This window comes from Myotis daubentonii, chromosome 1 (assembly GCF_963259705.1).
Source record: "Myotis daubentonii chromosome 1, mMyoDau2.1, whole genome shotgun sequence".
NCBI classification, from domain to species: Eukaryota; Metazoa; Chordata; class Mammalia; order Chiroptera; family Vespertilionidae; genus Myotis; species Myotis daubentonii.
Genome location: NC_081840.1, coordinates 190,477,239 through 190,499,785, shown reverse-complemented (window position 1 = coordinate 190,499,785; position 22,547 = coordinate 190,477,239). Strand labels below are relative to the sequence as shown.

General features: G+C 40.5%; 1 protein-coding gene across 1 annotated transcript; it reads right to left on the bottom strand.

Annotated features, from left to right (window-relative positions):
• Nucleotides 1-541: 541 nt before the first annotated feature.
• Nucleotides 542-20,044, bottom strand: LOC132218534 (transmembrane protease serine 11B-like). The gene is made up of 10 exons (XM_059669833.1): nt 19,878-20,044; nt 17,302-17,420; nt 15,586-15,701; nt 15,434-15,501; nt 13,731-13,891; nt 11,038-11,076; nt 10,042-10,219; nt 5,033-5,292; nt 4,535-4,677; nt 542-3,784 (listed from the first exon to the last, which is right to left on the bottom strand). The coding sequence occupies exons 1-10, from the start codon at nt 19,883-19,885 to the stop codon at nt 3,623-3,625; spliced, it is 1,254 nt and encodes a 417-aa protein (XP_059525816.1). The 5' UTR covers nt 19,886-20,044; the 3' UTR covers nt 542-3,622.
• Between the last annotated feature and the right edge of the window lie 2,503 nt (nt 20,045-22,547).

Here is a 22,547-nt window from a genome sequence, read left to right as displayed (position 1 = left end):
GCCGATCCGGTGATTGGTGATCGGAGGGTGATGAGGGTCAACTCCTCTGGCCGAGGCATCAGGCCTGTGTGGGCGGCGGAGCCGGGGATTGGGGGGATATGATGGTCCCCTTGCCCAGGCCTGAAGCCTGGGTCAGAGGCATCAGGCTTGGGCGGGGGGTGGAGCAAGCGATCAGAGGGAGATGGGGGTCCCCTGCCCAGGCCTGATTCCTGGGCCAGAGGCCTCAGGCCTGGGCGGGGGCCAGAGCCAGTGATCAGGGGGAGATGGGGGTCCCCTGTCCAAGCCTGACACCTCTGGCAGAGGCGTCAGGCCTGGGCAAGGGGCCGATCAGGCGATCGGAGGGTGATGGGGGTCTACGCCTCTGGCCGAGGCATCAGGCCTGGGCAAGGGGCCGATCCTGCGATTGGAGGGTGATGGGGGTCAATGCCTGAGGGCTCCCAGTATGTGAGAGGGGGCAGGCTGGGCTGAGGGACACTCCCCTCCCCACACACACCCAGTGCACGAATTTCGTGCACCGGGCCCCTAGTACAGATATAATAGATGTAAATAATCTCAAGACCATAAACACTAGTAATATGTAGTAAAATTATTAAAATACGATGAGTTTGGGATATTTAGTATTCTTGATTTTAAACTATGGTGTGTTTCACAACTGGTTAACACAATCCCTAAAGTTTTCATATACAGCTCATACAAATGGTGCAGGCCAACTTTATTCAGCACACCACTGCTGCATTTTTTAAATATTAAATTTGAAAAGATTTCACAAGTTTGGATATTTGAAAGGACTGATAAAATTCCATTGGAAATACTAGTACTTACATAGAGCTTTATTTAAAGGCAAAGAATACAGTACATCAAGAGAGAGTACAGGCAAGCATTGGGAGGCCAAGACATATACAGGTTCAAGTTCCCCATAGTCCTTAATCAGACACATACACATTTTGTCTCCAGATTGAACCACCAAAATCTGTTAACTCCAAAAGAAATCAAGGGAGACATTTCCAGCAGGATCTTCGATCAGTAAACAAACTGGCCCAGGGGCTGCCATGAAAGGTTCAGAATTTAAATCTCACATAAATCCTAATGGCATCATTTTGGCCAAGAGTCAAAGTCCAATAATTTCCAGATATAAGGATAGAGCTTTCCCAGGCCAGTTGTAAACCCTAAATAAATTCTAATAATGAAAATCCTATCTAATAAAGAGGGAATATGTAAATTGACTGTTACCCTGTCACAAAGATGGCGGCACCCATAGCCACAAGATGGTGGCACCCAGTCCCCTCAGCCCCACCAGAGTCCCCCAGTCCTTTCAGCTCTGCCAGGGGGGTGGCAGGCGTGCAGTGCAGCCGGACACGCCCTCAGCCCCCCAGACGCCCAGGGCCAGCCTGAGGTGCAGGCAAGCCTCGGATGGCAGCTGCCCAGCTGCCCAGGGCCACCCGAGGCTCAAGTAACCAGGGCCAGCCAAGGCTTGTGCTGCCAGCAGTGGCAGCAGCAGAGGTGTGATGGGGGCGTCACCTTCCCCTGATTGCCAGGTCACCTCCCTCCCCTGAGGGCTCCCTGACTGTGAGATGGGGCAGGCCGGGCTGAGCAACCCCCTCCCTCCAGTGCATGAATTTTTATGCACCAGGCCTCTAGTAAGAAAGAATAATATCTCAAATATTGATACCCAGAATGACTCCAGGACTAATGTTCTAAGATGTGGAAGACTGATGAAAAAAGAAGAATTCTGTTTTGGCATACTAACGTAAACTGCCTATTAGACCTCCAAGTAGAAATTTTAACTATATGCTAATAGGTTCCCGGAGAAGCCAGAACTAGAGTTAAAACATTTGGGAGTTGTCAGCAAATAGTTGGTATTGAAAGTATTGGGCTGGATAAGAGCATCTAGGGTAGGAGTGCAAGTAGAAAAGAAGAAATCTGAAGACTGAGCCCTGGGACAATCCAACATTTATAGTTTGGGAAGATGTAGAAGATCCAGCAAAAGAGATTGAGATGAAATAGCTGATAACAGAAAAATCATTTCTGCCCACACATCCACCTCTCCTATTTCCATCTCAAGGACTTTATACTAGTTTCCTTTGAATTTCTCTTTGCTCAGATGTTTTGTATGTTTTGCCTACTCATCATTTTGTTCCAGCTCAAATGCTCCTCTCTTAGAGAGAGGAGTAATTTAGATAGCACAACCTCAAGTATTCTTAACCTGCCCCACAATTTTCTATCATATTATTTTTTATTTCCTTCATAATGTTTATCACAATCCAAAATTATTTTATGTATATTTACTATCTTTATCCACTAAATGCAGCCCCCTTGAGAGAAGATACTGTGTCTATATTTGACAGTTCCTAGAACACACTAGGTGCTCAATAAATATGTGTGCCCCACCTGAGAAAGGAATCAAGAGAGAAAAAACACTTCTTGTCACACCTTTTGTGGATTGGTTTGACATTATGTGTGTCATTTGGTCATACCTTATAATAAAAAAGTAATATTACAAACAATTGAGGGAAGAACTAGTTTTACTTTATTTTAGCTACTTTTTTCAAAATATATTTTTATTGATTTCAGAGAGGAAGGGAAAGGGAGAGAAAGATAGAAACATCAATGATGAGAGAGAATCATTGATCATTGATCGGCTGCCTTCTGCATGCCCCACACTGGGGATCAAGCCCACAATCTAGGCATGTACCATGACTGGGAATCAAACTGTGACCGCCTGGTTCATAGCTCAATGCTCAACCACTGAGCCATGCCAGTTGGGCTACTTTAGTTACTTTTAAAATCTTGGGCTACTTCTTTTTATATTAGGAAATTATTTCCAGAGATTGGAGCTACTGAATTGATTCCACATAGTTCCCTGCCCTTGAAAACCTCACATTATGTTTGCTGCAAGTGAAGGCAAACAAATGTCAAAAGAAGGACAAGCAGAAAATGTTATTTAAATAATTGCAACTTACAATTTTTTTAAAATTCCTAATTAATTTTGGTTCTAAACTCTATGAAGGAAATTTCATGTGAGTGTTGTAACTTATCAGCGAGGCTGAAGATTGACTTTAAGTAAATAATTTTTCCTCTTTAGTCTTTAGTTTCTCAATCTATACATTGAGAGGCTTGCTCTAGTTGAACCTCTGAGAACCTTCTCCACACAAAGATTGCATGATTTTATGAGGCACACAAATTATCTCACATATAAACAAAAAATGAATGTACATTATGTCTTATATATTCCACTTTAACAAAATGTAATTATAATTTATAGAATGAAAAATAATTTATTTGGTAGATATAGAATTTGTGTTCTCATACTAAAAGTTGTGTTGTTTTTTTTTTAATTCTGAAAAATAAGTTAAGGTCAGTTCTGAATATAATGGTAGGATAGAACAGAACAAGGCAATTAAAAATATTCTGGCCATCTATTTTTTCTTAGTGTTTTCTCTGTTAGTTAATAGAGGAAATAAATGGATAGTGTTTAGGTATAATAAAATATTGATAAAGACCTCTATGTATTTATATATAAGAAAATTACTGGTATACCAACAGTCAAAAGAAAAAGATTTTGAAGCAACAGATAAGAAACCCAGCAGTTGTCTTTATGTTCCATTCCAAAGTTACTTTTCTTTCAGAGTCCAGTCTTGGAGGTAATCCAATCACGATAAGCAGTCACCCGAGTATAGACACCTGGCTTGTTCTTTTGAGCACATCCATCACCCCAGCTTACTATTCCAACAAGGTGCCAGATATTTCTAGAGTCAGGGTAAACTAGTGGTCCACCAGAATCATTCTAGAGAAAAAAGGGGGAGAGGGGAGAATATTTCTTATCCTGTACAAGAATTTCCTTTTACCTCTCTTCTGGAGTTATCAATAGTCCCCCAGAATTAAAAACAATCCTCCCTTTTTTAGGCTTAGAAACTTTGGAACTCTTGGGCTTTTCAATAGTGTGGTGATTGGGATGGGGTGGGAGTGGCGAAGGGCATACAAGAGATAAATGGTGATGGAAAATATGAAATAAAATAAAAATGAACAAAACCCAGGGAAACTCCAAACCAGAATCTATTGTCTACAGCTGCCAAATGCTGGATTGGACAGACTAGAAATTGACTTTATAATGCGTCCAGCCTTGACTCTGGAGACAGCAACTCCGCTGCTCAGTGAAGCCCCTGAGGAACAGGTGCTGTGTGCACATGCTAGACCTCCTGCTGCATCTCTGGATAAGGAAGAGGCAGCATTGTAGATCTGCAGACTGCCCAGGAAATAGGGCCGAATCTATTTTATTGCCTTGTAGGTATTACCACCTGTGTGGATTCCTAGAATGAAAACTCCATGAGGGCCGGGTTTGTGTTCACCAATGCATCCCCGACATCTAGGCTGGTGGCTGGTATATAAATGGGGGCAATCAATACTCGTTTTATGGATTGAAATAAGAAGGTACATTGTAGAAATTATTAACCCAGAAAAACATTTTGTGATAATAAAAAATGCCACTTAATTACTACTTTGGGAGAAAATGATTTGATGACGTATCTGGACATACCTGACAGGCATCAGTTTTTCCTGACATAAATCCAGCACATAGCATGTTATCGGTCACTAAGCCAGATAATGCATGTGGAGCATTGCAAACTTTGTTATCGATAATCTTCACCAAGGCCTCTTGAAGGATATTTGGAAGGGGACCTAAAGGCAACAAATTCTATATATTAAGGGCATCTTAATTTTGCTTGTTGAGATAAAGAATATCTATAAAATAAAACAGAGTCTTTTGGTGACCAGGAGCCAGGCCAGTCCCAGGCTAGATTGGTCTCTCTCCGATGTTTATTATAGCTGTCTGCCTCACACAATTCCAATTTTCCCAATTCTCATTCCCAGAGATATTTTAGAAATTGAAGATAATGAAAAATGCTGGTCCCAGGACATGGTTTTCTTTTCAGTATATATACTAATAGGTTAATTTCGTGAGAGAGTGATTGATTGGATGATCATTTAAATAATTATTCCCACGAAGCTATTATGTTTTTACAGAAAAACTTACCATTCATATAAAGTGTTCCCCATCCTGTAACTACAACACTGTCATTGTCTGCAAGCTTCATTTTGGCTTCAGGAAGACAAATTTTACGGACGTACTTTGAGAAAGAGACTTCTTTAGCAAGCTGCACCAGGGCAATGTCATTGTGGACCCCAGGCCCACTAAAGTTTTCATGAGAAATAATGCTTTGGACTTTCTCTGTCAGATATGGTTTATTTAATAAAGTTCCAAAGTTGACGGTCCAATCTTTTGAATTGTTTTTCCTGGAAGACACAATTCAACAAAAATACATTCAACCTCTGTGCCACAACACTGTTCCTAGTGGTCAGTGTAAGGCGTGAGATTCCCATACAGCAAAAATTCCCATATAATAAAAATCACTTAAATTTTTATTTTTTTAAATGTCTTTGATTTGCAGATGTTATAAATGCTGTAGTCACATGAAAATACTGCTAAGGACTATTAGAGCTGTCAGCCTTCTGCAAATCATCCTAATTACAGTCACTGATGTCTCCTCCTTGTACTTCAGCCCATCCACGTTCTGAACATTTCACTTAGGTCAGAATCATCCTAGCAGCCTCAGTGCATGGGGTCCAGAATCATTCACTGCCAAACAGCCTGATTTCTACAGCCACTGGAGGCTCTGTCATCTGCATACATAAGAAAAATGCCACTTGTTCTCACCCAATCATCCTATTATGTTTACCAAGTCAATGCATTTTTGCTTCTAATTTAGATTTTATGATCCATTTCTCAAGTTCTCACTGAAACTCTTCCTCAATTTAGGACCTAATATCTTGTTTAACTAGCTTCAGTTTCCCTCGAAAGATTAGATACTTAGTGTATTTTTGTTGTTGTTGTAAGGTTTCAAGACCTTCATGTAACAGTGACACTCTTCAGTCCTTCTACTACTCTGAAACCTTCTGGGACTCCACATGCTTCACAGCTATGTTTGAAACTTCATTTCCTTAGACTCAGCCCAGGCTCCACCTCCAGAGGTTTATATGAAAAGGTTTAGTGTGATGCTTAAGGAGCTACACTTTTGAAAAGTCTCCATGGTCCATAGTCCATGGAGTATTTTTTGAAAATCATATCAGAGGGACAAATCCTATGAACATGCTTTGTAAGAGAGTTCAATAAGTAAGCATCTTGTCATTTAGAGATGTCCCCAATCAATACAAATTTTCTAAGCATATTTTCTCATGCTTTATTTCACAAACTCCTCTCTACTTCAAGTTACTCTTTGTTTGCTATCCACAGAATATGACTTGTATTATTCCATCTCAACACATTTGAAGAAGACTGTTTTCTCAGCCAAATACACATATTATTCTTTTCCATACACCCACCTTTATTAATCAGTTTTTATATCTGTAGGAGCCAGACCAAAATTTATATCTTCACTAGAGGCTTGGTGCACAGATTCATGCACCAGTGGGGTCCCTCAGCCTGGCCTGCACTCTCTCCCAACTTGGGACCCCTCAGGGGATGTTGAACTGTTGATTTCAGCCTGATCCCTGCAGGCAAGGTGGGGATCAGGCAGAAACCAGCAGTTCGATATTCCCCAAGGAATGTAGTAGTGAGTGAAGTGGTAGGTATCTGGGGAGGAGCCCGAGCCCAGGCCGGGGCACCGCGCTGCTCCCGCTTATCCCAGCCTCGCTGTACCTGCTGCTGCTGCATCTCAGTAAGCTCGCTGAGCGGTGCTCCTGCTGTGGGAGCGCACTGACCACCAGTGGGCAGCTCCTGTGTTGAGGGTCTGATCCCTAGTGGTCAGTGTGCATCATAGCAACCAGTGAGCCATTTAACCTGTCGACTGGTTGAAAAGTCGACCAGTTGCTTAGGACTTTATATATATCCTAGAGGCCTGGTGCATGAAATTCATGCACGGGTGGGGTCCTTAGGCCTGGCTGGTGATCAGGGCCAATCAGGTTCTCTGCCTCCCCTCCTCCTTCCCTTACTGTCCACGTCCACTTCCACCCACCTCCGGTTCCCTGTCCCAGCCCAGGACCCAGCCCTGATTGGCCTACTGCCTGGGGGAGGGACCAGGAGGTTGGCCAGCAGACCCATCAGCGATCAAGCCTGCGGGCTGGGGGCAGCTCCTGCGTTGAGCATCTGCCCCCCTTGGTGGTCAGTGGACATCATAGCGACCAGTCGTTCTGGTTGTTCTGTCATAATGGTCGCTTAGGCTTTTATATATATACTAGGGGCCCGGTGCACGAAATTCGTGCACTGGGTGTGGGGGGGGGGGGGAGTGTCCCTCAGCCCAGCCTGCCCCCTCTCACATACTGGGAGCCCTCAGGCGTTGACCCCCATCACCCTCCAATCGCAGGATCGGCCCCTTGCTCAGGCCTGACGTCTCTGGCCTAGGCGTCCGGCCCGGGCAGCGGGGACCCGCAGCTGCAGCGGCCCCACGATCGTGGGCTTCGCTTTAGGCCCAGGCAAGGGGCCCCTAGCTCCTGGGACTGCCAGCTTCGACCGTGTCCAGCTCCCATCGCTGGCTCCACCCCTACTTCCTGCTATCACTGGCCAGGGCGGAAAAGGCACCTGATTCTCCGATCATGGCGGGGGGGGCAGGGCAAAGGCGGCCCCAGGGCCCCCTTTGCCCTGCCCCCCAGCTCTTAGCTCCCCCCTGGGTTTCCAATCACTGTCAGTAACAGGGGGCTTCTTCCTGCTTTCCCTTTCGCCTCCCTGCATTGTGCCTACATATGCAAATTAACCGCCATCTTGTTGGCAGTTAACTGCCAATCTTAGTTGGCAGTTAACTGCCAATCTTAGTTGGCAGTTAATTTGCATATAGCCCTGATTAGCCAATGAAAAGGGTAGCTCGTACGCCAATTACCATTTTTCTCTTTTATTAGTGTTGACTAGAGGCCCGGTGCACAAAAATTTGTGCACTCGGGGGGGCGGCGGAGATGGGTCCCTCAGCCCGGCCTGTGCCCTCTCGCAGTCTGGAAACCCTCAGGAAATAGCGACCTGCTGGCTTAGGCCTGCTCCCGGGTGGCAGAGGGCAGGCCCAATCCCTAGGTGCAGCCCCTGGTCGGGCTCAGAGCAGGGCCGATTGGGGAGTTGGGGTGCCGCACCCTGTCATGCACAGAGCAGGGCGGATTGGGAGGTTGTGATGCCACCCTCAGTCACGCTCAGGGTAGGGCCGATTTGGGGGTGGGGCACCACCCCCTGTCACACTCAAGGCAGGGTCGATGGGGAGGTTGCGGCACCACCCCCGTCACACACAGAGCAGGGCCAATCAGGGGGTTGGGGCACCGCCCTCTATCACCCACAGAGCAGGGCCCATCCGAGGGTTGGAGAGCTCCCCCCTGTCACGCACAGAGCAGGGCTGATCATGGGGTTGGGGCGCCTTCCCCTGTCACAAACAGAGCAGGGCGGATAGGGAGGTTGTGGCCCCGCCCCCTGTCACACACAGAGCCACAGGGTGTTCAGGGGGTTTGGGCACTGCCCCCTGTCATGCTGATCCCAGTGCTGGGAGGCCTTGAGGCTCCGCTGATCCCAGTGCTGGGAGGCATATTACCCTTTTACTATATAGGATAGAGGCCTGGTGCATGGGTAGGGGCTGGCTGTTTTGCCCTGAAGGGTGTCCTGGATCAGGGTGGGGGTCCTGCTTGGGTGCCTGGCCAGCCTGGATCAGGGGTGATGGCTGTTTGCAGCTGGTCACACACCCTTCAGGGTGGGGGTCCCCACTGGGGTGCCTGGCCAGTCCTGGTGAGGGGCTGAGGGCTGTTTTCAGGCTGGCGGGTGACTGAAGCTCCCAACTTGTCCTTTTTTTCTATTTTTTTTAACACATTGTTTGCTGGTATTTTTTATCGCGCACTAACAGGTGGCGCGGGCCATTTTTGCTCATTTTTTGCGCAAATGGCAACGTTCAGTAAAATTACGATAACTTTAGTTTACGTATTTATATGTTACCCGCATTCTACCGCTAGCCTATAAAAAACGTATTAATACGTGTCCCGCGCTCTACTACACTGGTAGAATGTATAAATACGTAAAACGTGTAAACACGTTTCCCGCATACAATGTGTTAATTCTGAGCCAACTTTAGCTCTGGCTCCAGCTCTGAGGCCTCTGCTGCTGAAAGCAGGTATCTGGTTTGTTTGTGTTCTATAACTGTAGCTCTGTATCAACTCCAGCTCTGAGATCCCGGCTCGCTAAAAGCAGGTTTCTGGGGTTTTGTTTAGCTTCTATATTTGTAAGAATGTTTCAAACTGCAAGCTCAGAGGCCGGTAAGGCATATGGGGAACATTAGAGTCCTCCGTCACTGAAGCAAGCAAGCCTCATGTTAGTTTCAAGCTGCCTGGCTGCTGGCGGCCATCTTGGCTGGCAGTTAATTTGCATATCACCCTGATTAGCCAATGGGAAGGGTAGCGGTCATATGCTAATTACCATATTTCTCTTTTATTAGATAGGATAGATAGATAGATATCTCAGTTGGATATGCTGTCTTTATTCATCAAACTTCCAAAGCTCTTACTCATATTATAGACAAGACATTTACTATGCTTCTATGGTCTTATACCCTGAACATATCATATTTAAAATTCTTTAACTAGATTGTAAACCTCTGAAGAGCAAAAATAAGGGGAAAAGTAAGCACCTAGTAACTGGAGTCAGACATACCTGAATTCACATTCAATTCCTGATATTTAAAAGCTATATGATCTTGGCCAATTATGTCACTATTTCTGAACCCCAGTTTCTTCATCTTTAAATAAGTTTAATTATACCTTTTGTGCAAAATTATTGTTATGATGAAGTAAAATAATGTAAGTAAAGTACTTACTGTCAGGCCAAAGTAGCTCTTTGGGAAATGAGAATTGTTTCCATTCACTTTTACTTTCTTTATCAAATTTAAATAACCCTACTTCCCTTTAATTTTGCAGGTACTTGTAAAATGTATATGGCCTTGATGAATGTTCACACATTTAGTTTAACCCCCACAAACTACCAAAAACATGCCAGCACCCAGAATCCTATGTAGAGTCAGACTTTCTACTTACTTAGTAAAGCAGTGAGCTGCAGATAGTAGCCACCTGCTGCTGATCAGAGATGCTCCGCAGTTGTGTTGGCCCTTCCACTGCATGCTTGCCTGCCAAGGCCATGCCCCTGTCTGGGCATTTCCCCCATTCACGATTCGGTTGCCTGCTCTGATATTATTGACCAATTGTCTCCCACAACCTGAAGAAAGGATTTATTTATACAAAAGCATGTATCTTTGATAACACTTTATAAGATATGTATCTTAAAACATGACTTGAAATCCTTTAGCGATTGTCCAGCAACTCCTAATGCTGTATCATTCCTGGAATGGGCTGTTAGCACAGTACCCACTCCATCTTGGTTTGGGTGACTTTTACATATTCTCTTTTCCAGCCTCAAGCATCCTTCAACCAGTGACTTTTATTGCATCTATTTGTTATCATTCTCATTTCTCCAAGAAACTTTCCAACTTTTTGAAAGTAGAGATTTTGTTTCATTAATGTCTGCATCTTACATTGCATATGCAGTGCTACCTATAAGTCCCCATATGGACAACAGATACTCCAAAAATATTCATTGAATACATGAATGCAGGGTTAATTCTTGGGGGCAACACGATACTCTAAAGATAATTTATTTAAAAGGTACAGAACTGTTTTTCATCAATAATAAATATATTTGATACAGCCTAGTTGTTTATTTTCTTATTATCCTAAGTTGTCCTTTTTTCCTTCAATCTTTCTTATTTTAACTTACTCAAAATGATATTCTTAACTCATAATTCAACTATTTGGAATCAGTTTTTATTTCATCCTCTTGGGCAAATGTTTACAAAGTTAAAATTCATATGCCAGTGTTGTTCAAAAAGAAATTCCAGATGTATATCTAATATATCCAATAATTTCAAAAGTCTACTATGGATTTCCATGTGATGTACTTCAAGATCCTTTTTAGGGGAAAAAAATGGAGAAATGTTCGTGAATGTGTTAAATTTACAATAAAGTTTCTAAACTTACATTTGTTGGTAAGCATTTCAGCATCAGTCTTGCTAATTTCTGAAATTTAAAAGACATAAAATTGATAAAATATCACTGAGCAATTATCTTAGATCTAAGGACATAAAGTCTAAGTTTTCTACTCCAATTATGACCAACATTTAAATACTCAGAATGTTTCATGTATTATCAGCCCCTCCCACTCTTACTTGTTATATTTTGACCATCTCTTCACATCTCTACCAGGCATAGGAAAAGGGAAAATGAAATAAAAAACAAAGATCTCAATTTTATAATAGTTGTAAAATATTTAGTGCAGTAAAAAGCAGACATTCTTACTAAAAAAGGGACTGGGCATTATCTTTAAATTTCTTTCTTTATGATCATTCTTATTACTCTGAAATACTCAGAATTATCTATATTATAAAGAAAAAGGTCCAATTAAAATTATATTTTACTAGAGGGAGAAACCAAGATGGCGGCATAGGTAAACACCTGAAATTGCTCCCTCGCAAAACCACTTCAAAACTACAACTAAAAGACATAACAGACATCATCCAGAACCACAGGAAGGCTGGCTGAGTGGAAATTCTACAACTAGAAGGAAAGAGAAAAGCACACTGAGACTCAGGAGGTGCAGAAGTAAAGTGCAGAGGTACAGAGGTGCACATGGAAAGGGCTGGCAACCAAGGACGCCGGTGTCTTTTTCAATAGGGAGGGAGTCACAAGCTTCTGACGGCCCTGAACTCCAGTTCTGGGCCAGTCTCTGGGGACCCAGACTCATACGGGGAGAAACTGGACTGTCTGGCATCGGGCAGAACTCGAGGGCAGCTTTCTCTCAGAGGTGCTTGCAGCGATTACTGGGACAATGAGACATGGGGGCCTCTTAGGGCAGGACTGAGGATCAGCCATAGCTGTTTGCTCTCCCTCCTGATTAAAAAGCAGCACACAGGAAAAAAACCAAGATGGTGGCATAGGTAAACACCTGAAATTGCTGCCTTGCACAACCACTTCAAAAATACAACTAAAAGACAAATGGACATCATCCAAAACCACAGGAATGCTGGCTGAGTGGAATTCTACAACTAGAAGGAAAGAAAAGCACACTGAGACTCAGAGGAGGTGTGGAAGTAAAGTGCAGAGGTACTGAGGTGCACGTGGAAAGAGCTGGCAACTGAGGAGGTGGTTGTCCTTTATAATCAGGAGGGAGTCTCAAGCTCCCAACTGCTCTGAACTCCAGTTCCAGGTGAGTCTCTGGGGACCCAGACTCATACGGGGTGAAACTGGACTGTCTGGCAGCAGGCAGAACTCGAGGGTGGCTTTCTCTCAGAGGTGCTTGTAGCGATTACCAGGACACTGACACCGGGGGCCTCTTAGGGCAGGGCTGAGGATCAGCCATAGCTGTTTGCTTTGCCCTGTTGATTCCCTGAGACCCCGCCCCACCCAAGCTGTGCGCAGAGGCTTTTGCATATGAATGGCCTGGCCCTTTGCAATCTACAATTACCTAACAAACCGCAGATTGGTCAGACAGACCCAGAACATCCAAAAGAAGGCCCAAGGTCCCACAGGAGCTTGCATTGCTTCACAGCTGGGCCTCATCTGGGCACCTCCAAACCCCAAACAAGGAAGAGGAATCTGCAGATGTCTCCATAGCTCCTCCTGGGTAACCTCAGGCAGAGGCTAAATTAGCACCTCCATAGAAATCCAAGAGCCAGTGTACCCAGTGATCAGAGTGGGACCATCCAGATTACAACTCCTCAGATCCATAAGGGACACACTCATGGGGCAGACTCAGTGAGCACCAAAACCCCAATGAAGCAAGTCTTGCCCCAGAAGGGTGTCTTCAGCACAGAAGTTCTCTCACTGTAGACACAGCTGATTCTTACAGACAATTGGCTTGGTGGTCAATTCCTCCCAGTGATACCTACAACAATCAAGGATTAACTACAACAAGACTGTGCACACAGCCCACAAAGGGGTATACCTAGAGCTCTCAGCTCAGGTAACTGGGGAGGCCAAGCCACTGGGCCCTATAGGACACCTAGCACAGTAAGCCACTCTATCAACACAGGGAAGCAGCCAAAATGTGGAGACAAAGAAACAGATCTGTAACCACATGCTTATCACCTAACAGGCCCTCCAACAATACAAGTGAGAGTTTCAAAACCTTTGCAGGACCTTGAAGTCTTTACAAACTTCACTTTCTGTACTGGGGCAAATTCCTATCATTTTCTTCCCTTTTTTTCCAGGGAATTATTCCAGATAAATTTTTTTCTTTAATACTATTATTCCCGTTCTTCCTCAAGAAGCAACAAAAACTTCCTATTCCATCTTCCTTCTTACCATTACAGTCTTTACACTGAATGATTAAAAATATCTTAAATCTGTTTCCTGTAAAGGGATCCTGACAAGAGTACAGGGTAGGGGGGAATAATGCTTCAGTTAGGTCCCTTCATTGCCTTTTCACACATTGACAATAAACCCTTCCAAAGTTTCATGCTACAGTTTAACTTCATTTCAATCACTCTTCAGACAAAATTCTCTGGCACTGGCCCCTCTACTACCAATTCATTGTATAAGTGCCAGACTTTGGGAAGCATATTTTTTTCTAAACAAATTCCAGAAGCGCTTGCCTTTTTTTTTTTTCCTGGTACCATTTTTCTTTAGTAGTCATAAGCCCAGGTAATGGAAAGTAATGGAAATAAATGAAATACCCGTAAGTTTAATGGAAGCTGGAACTGCATTCCAGGTTGCCATGTTGTCTTTCAACAGCTGAAGTAAGACAGCTTTGATTGCAGGCTTCATGATCCCCCTCTTTGCTGGAGGAAACTTGAATGTCAGCTGCAACTGCACACTTGAACCATTGGGAAAAGGGCTAGAAACAGCAGAAATGTTCTAGTTGTTGCTTCTTGATATTTTAGATGTTTTGTGAACACATTGAACTTCCCACGTTTTAATTATCATATTTTCTTTACATATATTAGAGAACAATACATAGAAATTGTCCTAGTTTGTTTAAAGTGCAAGGGTCCCAAAAAATATTCTAATGGGTTCAGAGGTATGGTGCATGGATGAAGATGTGAACCATAAACTAAAAATCAGAATACAGGGTTGGACAAAAGTAGGTTTACAGTTGTTCATATGGAAAATAATATGATAATTAATAAATAATTATATGATAATAAGCCCTGTATTTCACCAACTCACAACTGTGAACCTATTTTTGCCCCACCCTGTATTTTAAACACATCAGAGAAACTGAGTACCAGCCAATAAATAATAAACATGAGATTTTATTATAACACAGTAAAAAACCATGTTCTCATATAGGTGTTTTCTAATAACTTAAATTTAAATTAAGAGATAAGTGAGAGCTTAATGTCAAACTAAAGATAGCTTCTAAAATATATTCAAGAGCCAGTACTAAGCTCCTTTTTATAGTTTCTTATACATATCTACCCCATGAGAAATCTGTACCATGAGAAATCTCAGAAAGATAGCTCTAAAGCATGAAGAGAATCTCCATTATTTATACTTTCAGTACATTCTTTTAATTAATCAGAAAAGGAAATTAATTCATTTGGAAGACTTTCAAACCAAAAGCCATGTTAACCACAATTTTTAAAAAAACAACACTACATTTTCAAATAATTATGGTCAATGGGAGAGCTTTGAAGGTTTTTGTTTGCCTGTAGGAAAGTTGTTTGGTTGTTTGGCATTTGGTCATCTGGATTTTTTTGTTTGCTTTGTTTTGGAAGTTCAGAAATCTCTGGAATAGATATTGACAATTACCAAAATACAAGTGCTGTCTACATCCCCTATGCTACATGCTACCCTCCTCCCTGCACCACTTCCCCCACCCTCAAATACACTTCAAAGACATATTTAGACAAATGCTCTCTTAAATGATTCACTTTGCTCCACAGTTATTACTGTAATGGTAATACTAAAGAGACCAAAAGGAGATTATTTTAGGAAAGGCATGCCAGATGGATATGGATAAAAGGAAAGGTGGCTCATATATAGATAGCAAAACAATAAAGTTGGAATCCTTGTTTTCCATAGAGTTATAATTATCTTTTATCATAGAAGTCAGTTAGACCTGATTGCCACAACCTTGTAATTCCCCTTTAGGAATAAGATTACAGATTTGTACAGAACAGTTCCTACTGTGAACAGAAATTTGTTAAATACAATGATACCTTAATTTATGGACAACTCCTACTTCTTTCTTTCCTTCCTTCCTTCCTTCCTTCCTTCCTTCCTTCCTTCCTTCCTTCCTTCCTTCCTTCCTTTTTTCTTTCTCTTTTTTCTCTCTCTCTTTTTCTCTCTTACATTGTTATTATATAAAACCATGGCTAATGTTACATATCACCTACATCCCTTTCCATAATATCCTGAATAAATTGGCACTTACAGAAGTTTGATGACCTGAGAGTTGACATATTCTTTGTATATGCTAGAATTTTGAAATCCATCAAGCATCTGTCAGGAGAAAAAATAAAAGAGCCACCATGTCTATTTTAATCAAATTTATAATGAAATTAATAAAATAAATCACCGACTTACCTTAGTCTCAATATCTTTGCTCAGATCTTTGCTAACTTGTGAGGCTGCATTTTCACAGCTATCATTGTATGTGACTCCAGAAATATGAAAATCCCCTTGGTAATGGTAATTCTTTCCTGTTAAATAGAGAAATACTCAAAGAATTTTAAAGTAGAAATTGACCTCAAGTCCCTCCATATCTTTATGTCAAAAATAATATTCAACCTAATTTTAGAAATAATCATAGGGATGGATAAAAGAAGAGGAGGGAAATTAATATTCACTTATTCTAGAAATAGTAACTACCCAGCATTCATAAAGTGATTCCCCTCCTTTCTTCATAAGATATAGATATCACTGTCCCTCATAATCCTCCTCAAAGCATTAATATTGGCAGCTAATAGCAGTTTACCTGAGAATTCACTAGAGATGCAATGTATTTTTCATGTGTAATCTAAATTCTTAGCTTAATGATTACCCAGTTAATCTTTCTAAATACCTGTGATACAAGAAACATCTCCCTTCACTTTCTGACTTATCTATACTCACTTTCACCCTTTCTTATGCCCCATTGACTATTGGCCTTCTTTCCAGTCCTTGAAGTCATTCCTTTAGGACTTCATGCTGCCTTTGCACTTCCCTATAACATCTGATGGCTGGTGCCTAGCATATGTCATGGGTCTCACATTCCCCATTTCTTCCTATCCCCAAATGTAAACTGCTTCACCTGGTATAGTAGGCCACCATAATTTAAAACATGACAAGCCTACAGGTAGCTCTTTCAGGTCATATACGTACTTTCAAAAATAGGAAATGGTACCGTATTTTGATTAGGGAGAAAATGGCTGTGCTTTTGAGCAACCTTAAAAAGCACCACATAGTCTCCAAACACTGCTAATAGACTTTGAAAAATGTGATCACCTGAGCTGTAATAATTCATTGTCCTGGAAGTCAGAAATATTTCAACCTAAAATAAAAATTAGTTTCCTTTTTTATAGCTTCCTCTATTTTTTCTTATGGCAACCAGTACATAGGAAAATCAAATGCCAGTTTCTGTCTAAGAAGTTATCTAAGGTCATTATGAAAAGAGTAAAGTATGTAAAGTTAGATAAACTAGTTCAACTTGTTAAATAAAAGATGACACAAATTGGCTGTCACCCAGCATATCACTTTAACCCTCTGGAATATTTTTCACTAATAACAAAGACTAGATTACAAAAAATAAACTCCAAAGACCCTTTTTTAACTACCATTATATAATTTTAATCTGTAACATTTATCACAAAACAGAACAGCAAATAACTAGAATCTTTAACACTGTTGCATTCAGTATGCTGAACTTAAGTATTTGCAGCTGGACAGATTAATCTGTCAATACCAGAACTGAGCCAAGAAGAGTAGGGATCTCTACAGTTTGAGGTATATTTACTGAAAGACATAACAACTCAACTACAGGCCTACTACACAAGTTCCTTTATTTACAATGAATATTAGCATCAAATATTGAATATTTCAATCTTGCCATATTTCCATAGTTGATGATATAATGTATACAGTGGATCTAAGAGGCATCTAATTCAAAAGGTTTTTATAAATTTCATGGAAAAGCGTTATGTTGAAATAAAATACTAATAAATAATAAATTTTACCAAAAGAAATTTATGTTGTTTCTTGACAATTCCTAAGTAAAAGGAGATTTAGTAGTAAGGGTGAAAATTGAAAATAGTTAATACTGACCGACTGCCAGAAAATGAACAAGGAGACCAATAGTTATTCCCACGATTGCCGCCACTCCAAGAAAAACAAGGATTGTCAAATATAGTGGCCAAGATCTTCTCTGGGATGATATGCCTGACCTATGAAAGGAGAAAAATGGCTCAAATCAGATAACAGACATTCTAAATCTACCTGTCTTTCCTCCAACTCATACAACATGATTTATAATATATGCATTCGGTCTGATTGTATGTTTCTAAACTATAGCCACATCATGAATAAGGATGTATGTAGATTTATAAACAAATACATAATATAACCATTTATAAGTTTTAATTAAATGTGGAAGGAAACATCATGATGTCAACTACAGTTATCCCTGTTATGAGATCATAGATAGATATTTTTCTTTTTTGTCTACTTTAACTTTGTTTTCTAATATTTCTACAAATATTTAATATTTGGCAAATTAAGTATTCCCTATGACTATGAGCATCTTTCATTTTGTTCTAATGCCTAAAGGACCAACTGATTTTTAGATAGAGGAGATTTGGGGGGGGGGGGGTTACACTTTTTTAAAACACTACCTTAAGCCACAACTGTGTAACTCCACCTGTCTTATTTCCTCTCTGCTCTGTTCTCTATTCTTAATCCTTCCTCTTCCTGATATTGATGACTTGCTAATTCATGTTTACAAGAACCATAATCTCTTCAGAGAAACTCCCCACTGCATGTAAGCTTTCATACTGAAATTCTATTGTTTAATCTCATACTTGGAGCAAAATGCTATTCTGGCACAGTCTCTTATACTAAATGAATCACACTTTAAAAGAAATGTACAATTAAAGTAATTAATAGCAATAGTTTTAATCCTACTAATATCTGAGAATATGTTCTTTTAATGAGTAGAAGTTCACTGTGATAGTAAGATCTCAAATTTATTTTGGATTAGCTAGTAGACTGGCAGTTTAGTCTTTCTGAGAAACGAATATCAGTTTGAGGAACTCAAGCATGTAGCCTAAATGGTGATTCTTAAGTTGCTGAGATGGTTTCTATAAAAATAATCACTACATAGCATCTTATAAAATGTTTTCCTATGAAAGCTCTATTAGATGCTCTGGAATGCCCTTTTAGATATTCTAAAGAAAACAGATTGTTGACTATAGTACCAATATGACTCCCCCCAATTATGGATTTCTTCCTGTCATAAACAATTAAGAAGAGTCTTTGATATCTAAAAGATCACAGTAGTTTATGATTTATTCAACCCTTCCTTCAGTAAATGTGATGCCATGGACTTCAAGAATTGATTATTATTTTGAATAATAACAGAAACCATTAAAATGATGTTCTAAATACCAAAAAATGTCCATTCATGGAACAGTTTACTCTTTTGCCTGCCAAATTAATTTTAGCCATAGTTTTTTTTTCTTTTTTAATGTAGGGATTTGTATGCCAGGATGAACCCCTCATTGAATAAAGAGAATAGGTTAAAAATTAATCTTCAATGAATTTAACCAACTTCATATACTTAACTGGACTACCATTGCCTCAATTTTGGAATGAATCTACTTCAAGTAAAGGCTCATTGCTATTCTGACATAATCAACCATTCACCTTAATCAAATTACAATAATAATATTCATATAAGTAGTAGTAAATACATTATTCAATTTTAAAACGTCAATCTCACTATAATTTATCCCACAGTTTATACCAGGTATAGTTTTCTAGATTAGATTTCCTTATAACCATATTCTGATATTGCATTATCAGTTTGACTGCAAAGCATAATGAACTAGTTTTCATTTATTAGACCTTCAGTTATACACCATTTGAATTAGATGCACCTAAGTTGTTATATAGTGAAGAGAGTTAGCACAAGATTCCAGTGCAAAATTTCCCAAATTTTATAAAGATAAACCTTTTATTTATTTATTTATTGTTATAGAGGACTTTAAATCACTAAAGAGAAAGTTTTGAATAAGGAACAGAGAAATTAATGATCAAATGAGTTGAATGGCCTCCTCTTCCAACTTTCTCCTGGAACTCTACAAAAACAGAATACCCTAGAAAGGAATCTCATTTAAATATTTATGAAGTTTTGAGGACCCCCAGAAATTTGCCAGATACTAATTCATGATGTGTATTGTAAAGTACATAATTCTAAAAATGTATAAAGACATTCATAGCTTTAAATTATTTCTATAATTTAAACATTTTTATATTATAAAATTTAAACATTTTTATATTATAAAATTTAAACATTTTTATATTATAAAATTTAAACATTTTTATATTATAAAATTTATTTCAATTCTATTACTAGAGAAAAAAATGAAAGTGTTCTTATGGGTGGTTATTAAAAAAAAGTGAGCAAAATTTTGCTGCAATCTGATTCTTTTTTCCAACTTTCTGCAACTTTCCTAGAGACTTTACAAGGCCTTTAGACCTCAGAAATAATAGCATGTTCGTTGACAGTGACCAGAAAAAAATCTGAATTATAGAAAGCAACCAATTAGCAAAAAGTTAGAAGATACCTTGTTGTTACTTGTTAGGTTTCACAGACCTAATTTCCCAAATAAAATCCTATTTACCTGTACATTATATCCTGATTGTTGCGGTGGTGTCAGGGACAATGGTAGTGACGATGATGGCAATGATGATAATGGTAGCAAAAATAAGTATCTCTCTTGTGTAGCTCTAAAGGTGATCGATGTGTCACAGGTTTATGTGCTACATCCAGTGTTGGTTGGTTCATTTTATGGGCTGGGTGAAATGTAAAGAACAAATAAGATGAAACTTGTCTATCAGGGTGAAAGACTGTCATATTTCTATAGTTTCAAGATAGGAGTCATCCAGGGAATGACAAACTTCCTTGACTTGGACATTTAGAAAAAATAATAATAGCCTAGTCTTAGATTAGTCACCTAAAAGTTACACCCAAGGAGTAGCTTTGTGGTAAATTGGCATAATCCTAAATCTGTTTGACCAATTCCATTCTAGTGGCTTCTTCCTAAATTCAAACCAACTACAACTTCATAGAAGTTTCTGACAAATGACTTTGCACAAGGCATGAATTTCAGTATAACTAATATTGCCATTATTCTGATGTAAATGAATTTCTATTTTGTTATGGTTTGCATTTGCTTTTCCCTAGTTATCATTGAGAATAATGATCATTTCACATGCTGTAATATCATGGGAGGGTGCAGGGGGAGAGGGGGCTAGTTTTCTCTTCTGAGATGCCTGTTCATAAATTTAGCTTTTTTTTTTCTATTGGTTGTTGATGTTTTCTTATGGATAAAAGTGAGTTTTCTATAATATACTCAATATTGTGGTTCTGCATGTAAGGTGCTTGGAAGTCCCCTCTCTTCCCTAACAAGTACAAAGTTCAATCAACCACATTCCCACAATAAATATCAAAGTAAAATTTCTTTGGGCTCCTCCATGGGGGAGGAGAAAGGAGCCATTCTGAAATATTACAGAGCACTCTATTCTTTTTAACAAGGCCTGCCCTCAGGAGTAACTAATTATCCAGAGCCTAACCTTCTGGGGTATTATCAGAGCCCTTCTGACCTGGAAAAAGGAAATACCCAGTTTCAGACCATTCAGCCATCCTCTTCCACCTGAGAGCAGGGTAAAAAACTGAGAAATACTTGTGAAGCTTACAGTCCAGAGGCAGAGGTTCACTAAAAAACTGGACCTAACCATAGCGCTATAGAACGCTTCCTGGGAAGTGTTGCTAAGTCCTTTGATAGCAGTTCCTTTGACCTGCTACATCATGTTCAGTTGTAAAGAAAAATTACAAGGCATACCAAAGGCCAAAAACACCATTTGAGGAGAGAGAGCAGTCATCAGAACCATACACAGCAGGGATATTGGAATTATCACACCAGGAATTTAAAACAACTATGATTAATATGCTAATGGATAAACTAGACAGCATGCAAGAACATGTAAGAAATATGAACAAAGGATGAAAATCCCCAAAAGAACCAAATAGAAATGCTGGAGATACAAAACTAACAGCACTGCCAAAACCAGTTTGGCTCAGTGGATAGAGCGTCGGCCTGTGGACTGAAGGGTCCCGGGTTCGATTCCAGTCAAGGGCATGTACCTGGGTTGCGGGCACATCCCCAGTAGGGGATGTGCAGGAGGCAGCTGATCGATGTTTCTCTCTCATTGATGTTTCTAACTCTCTATCCCTCTCCCTTCCTCCCTGTAAAAAATGAATAAAATATGTTTTAAAAAAAGATCTTCTGTGTGTAGGTACCTAACAACAGTATCCGTCTACCTGACACAAAACTGATAAAATTGCAAGGAAAAATAGATGGATTCGTTATCATAGTTGGAGACTTCAATACCCCTTGTGGGAACCATGCCAGAGTTCCCGGATAGTCAAGGCTAATTAGAGTTTGGAGGCCTCAATGATAGTATTCTGGGTGGCCAAGGCCACTCTAAACATGGGAATCTTAATCATAAATATCTAAGGACTACACAGCTGCAAGGCCACAGCAATCTCACAGTATGCTCTGCCCTCCTATAGCCAAGTGATTGATGTCATTGTTGGCAACTAGCCTCCTTTGTCTAAGTAGATATAATACATGTAATTAACCAACCACTGTGCTGAAAGAAAAGCTCAGAGGTAGTTTGTATGTGAGGCTACAGAGACCAGCTAGTGTGCTGGGCAGGGGAGAGAGAAGAAGCTGCTGAGCCAGATAACTCAGGTGCCACTACTATGTGAGGTAGTGAGTCTAGGGGGCAGCGTGAGGCTGCTCAGATAATAACTGTGGGTACAGAGACTGCTACTACTGTGTGGGCAAAACATGTATTTACCAGCCAGTGTGTGGCTGCCTATATGGGATTGCTGTGAAGAACTGTCCTGTCTAATAGCTATATGGCCACTGGCTTCTGCAATAAAGACTCATTCTTATACACCCACAACTTCTCATGGCTTCTCCGTCTAAGACCCAGCCTCTAAGAAGGTCCAGTCCCTAGGCAGAGGGGCTCGGCCCAAGTTAGTGGAATGGGCAAGGTCTGAGAAGGAACCTGCCCAGAATGTTGGTGTAGTCTAACAGAAGTCAAGAGAATATATGGACTCAGAGCAGAGCTCTGGCGAGGCTCTGGCTGTGTTTCTGACACCCCTCTGTCAGAAATGGACAGATCCAGCAGGCAGAAAGTCAGTAACTGCTTTAGTTGAACTCAACATCATCAATCAACTGAATATAATTGACATCTATAGACTGCTTCGTTTAACAACAGTA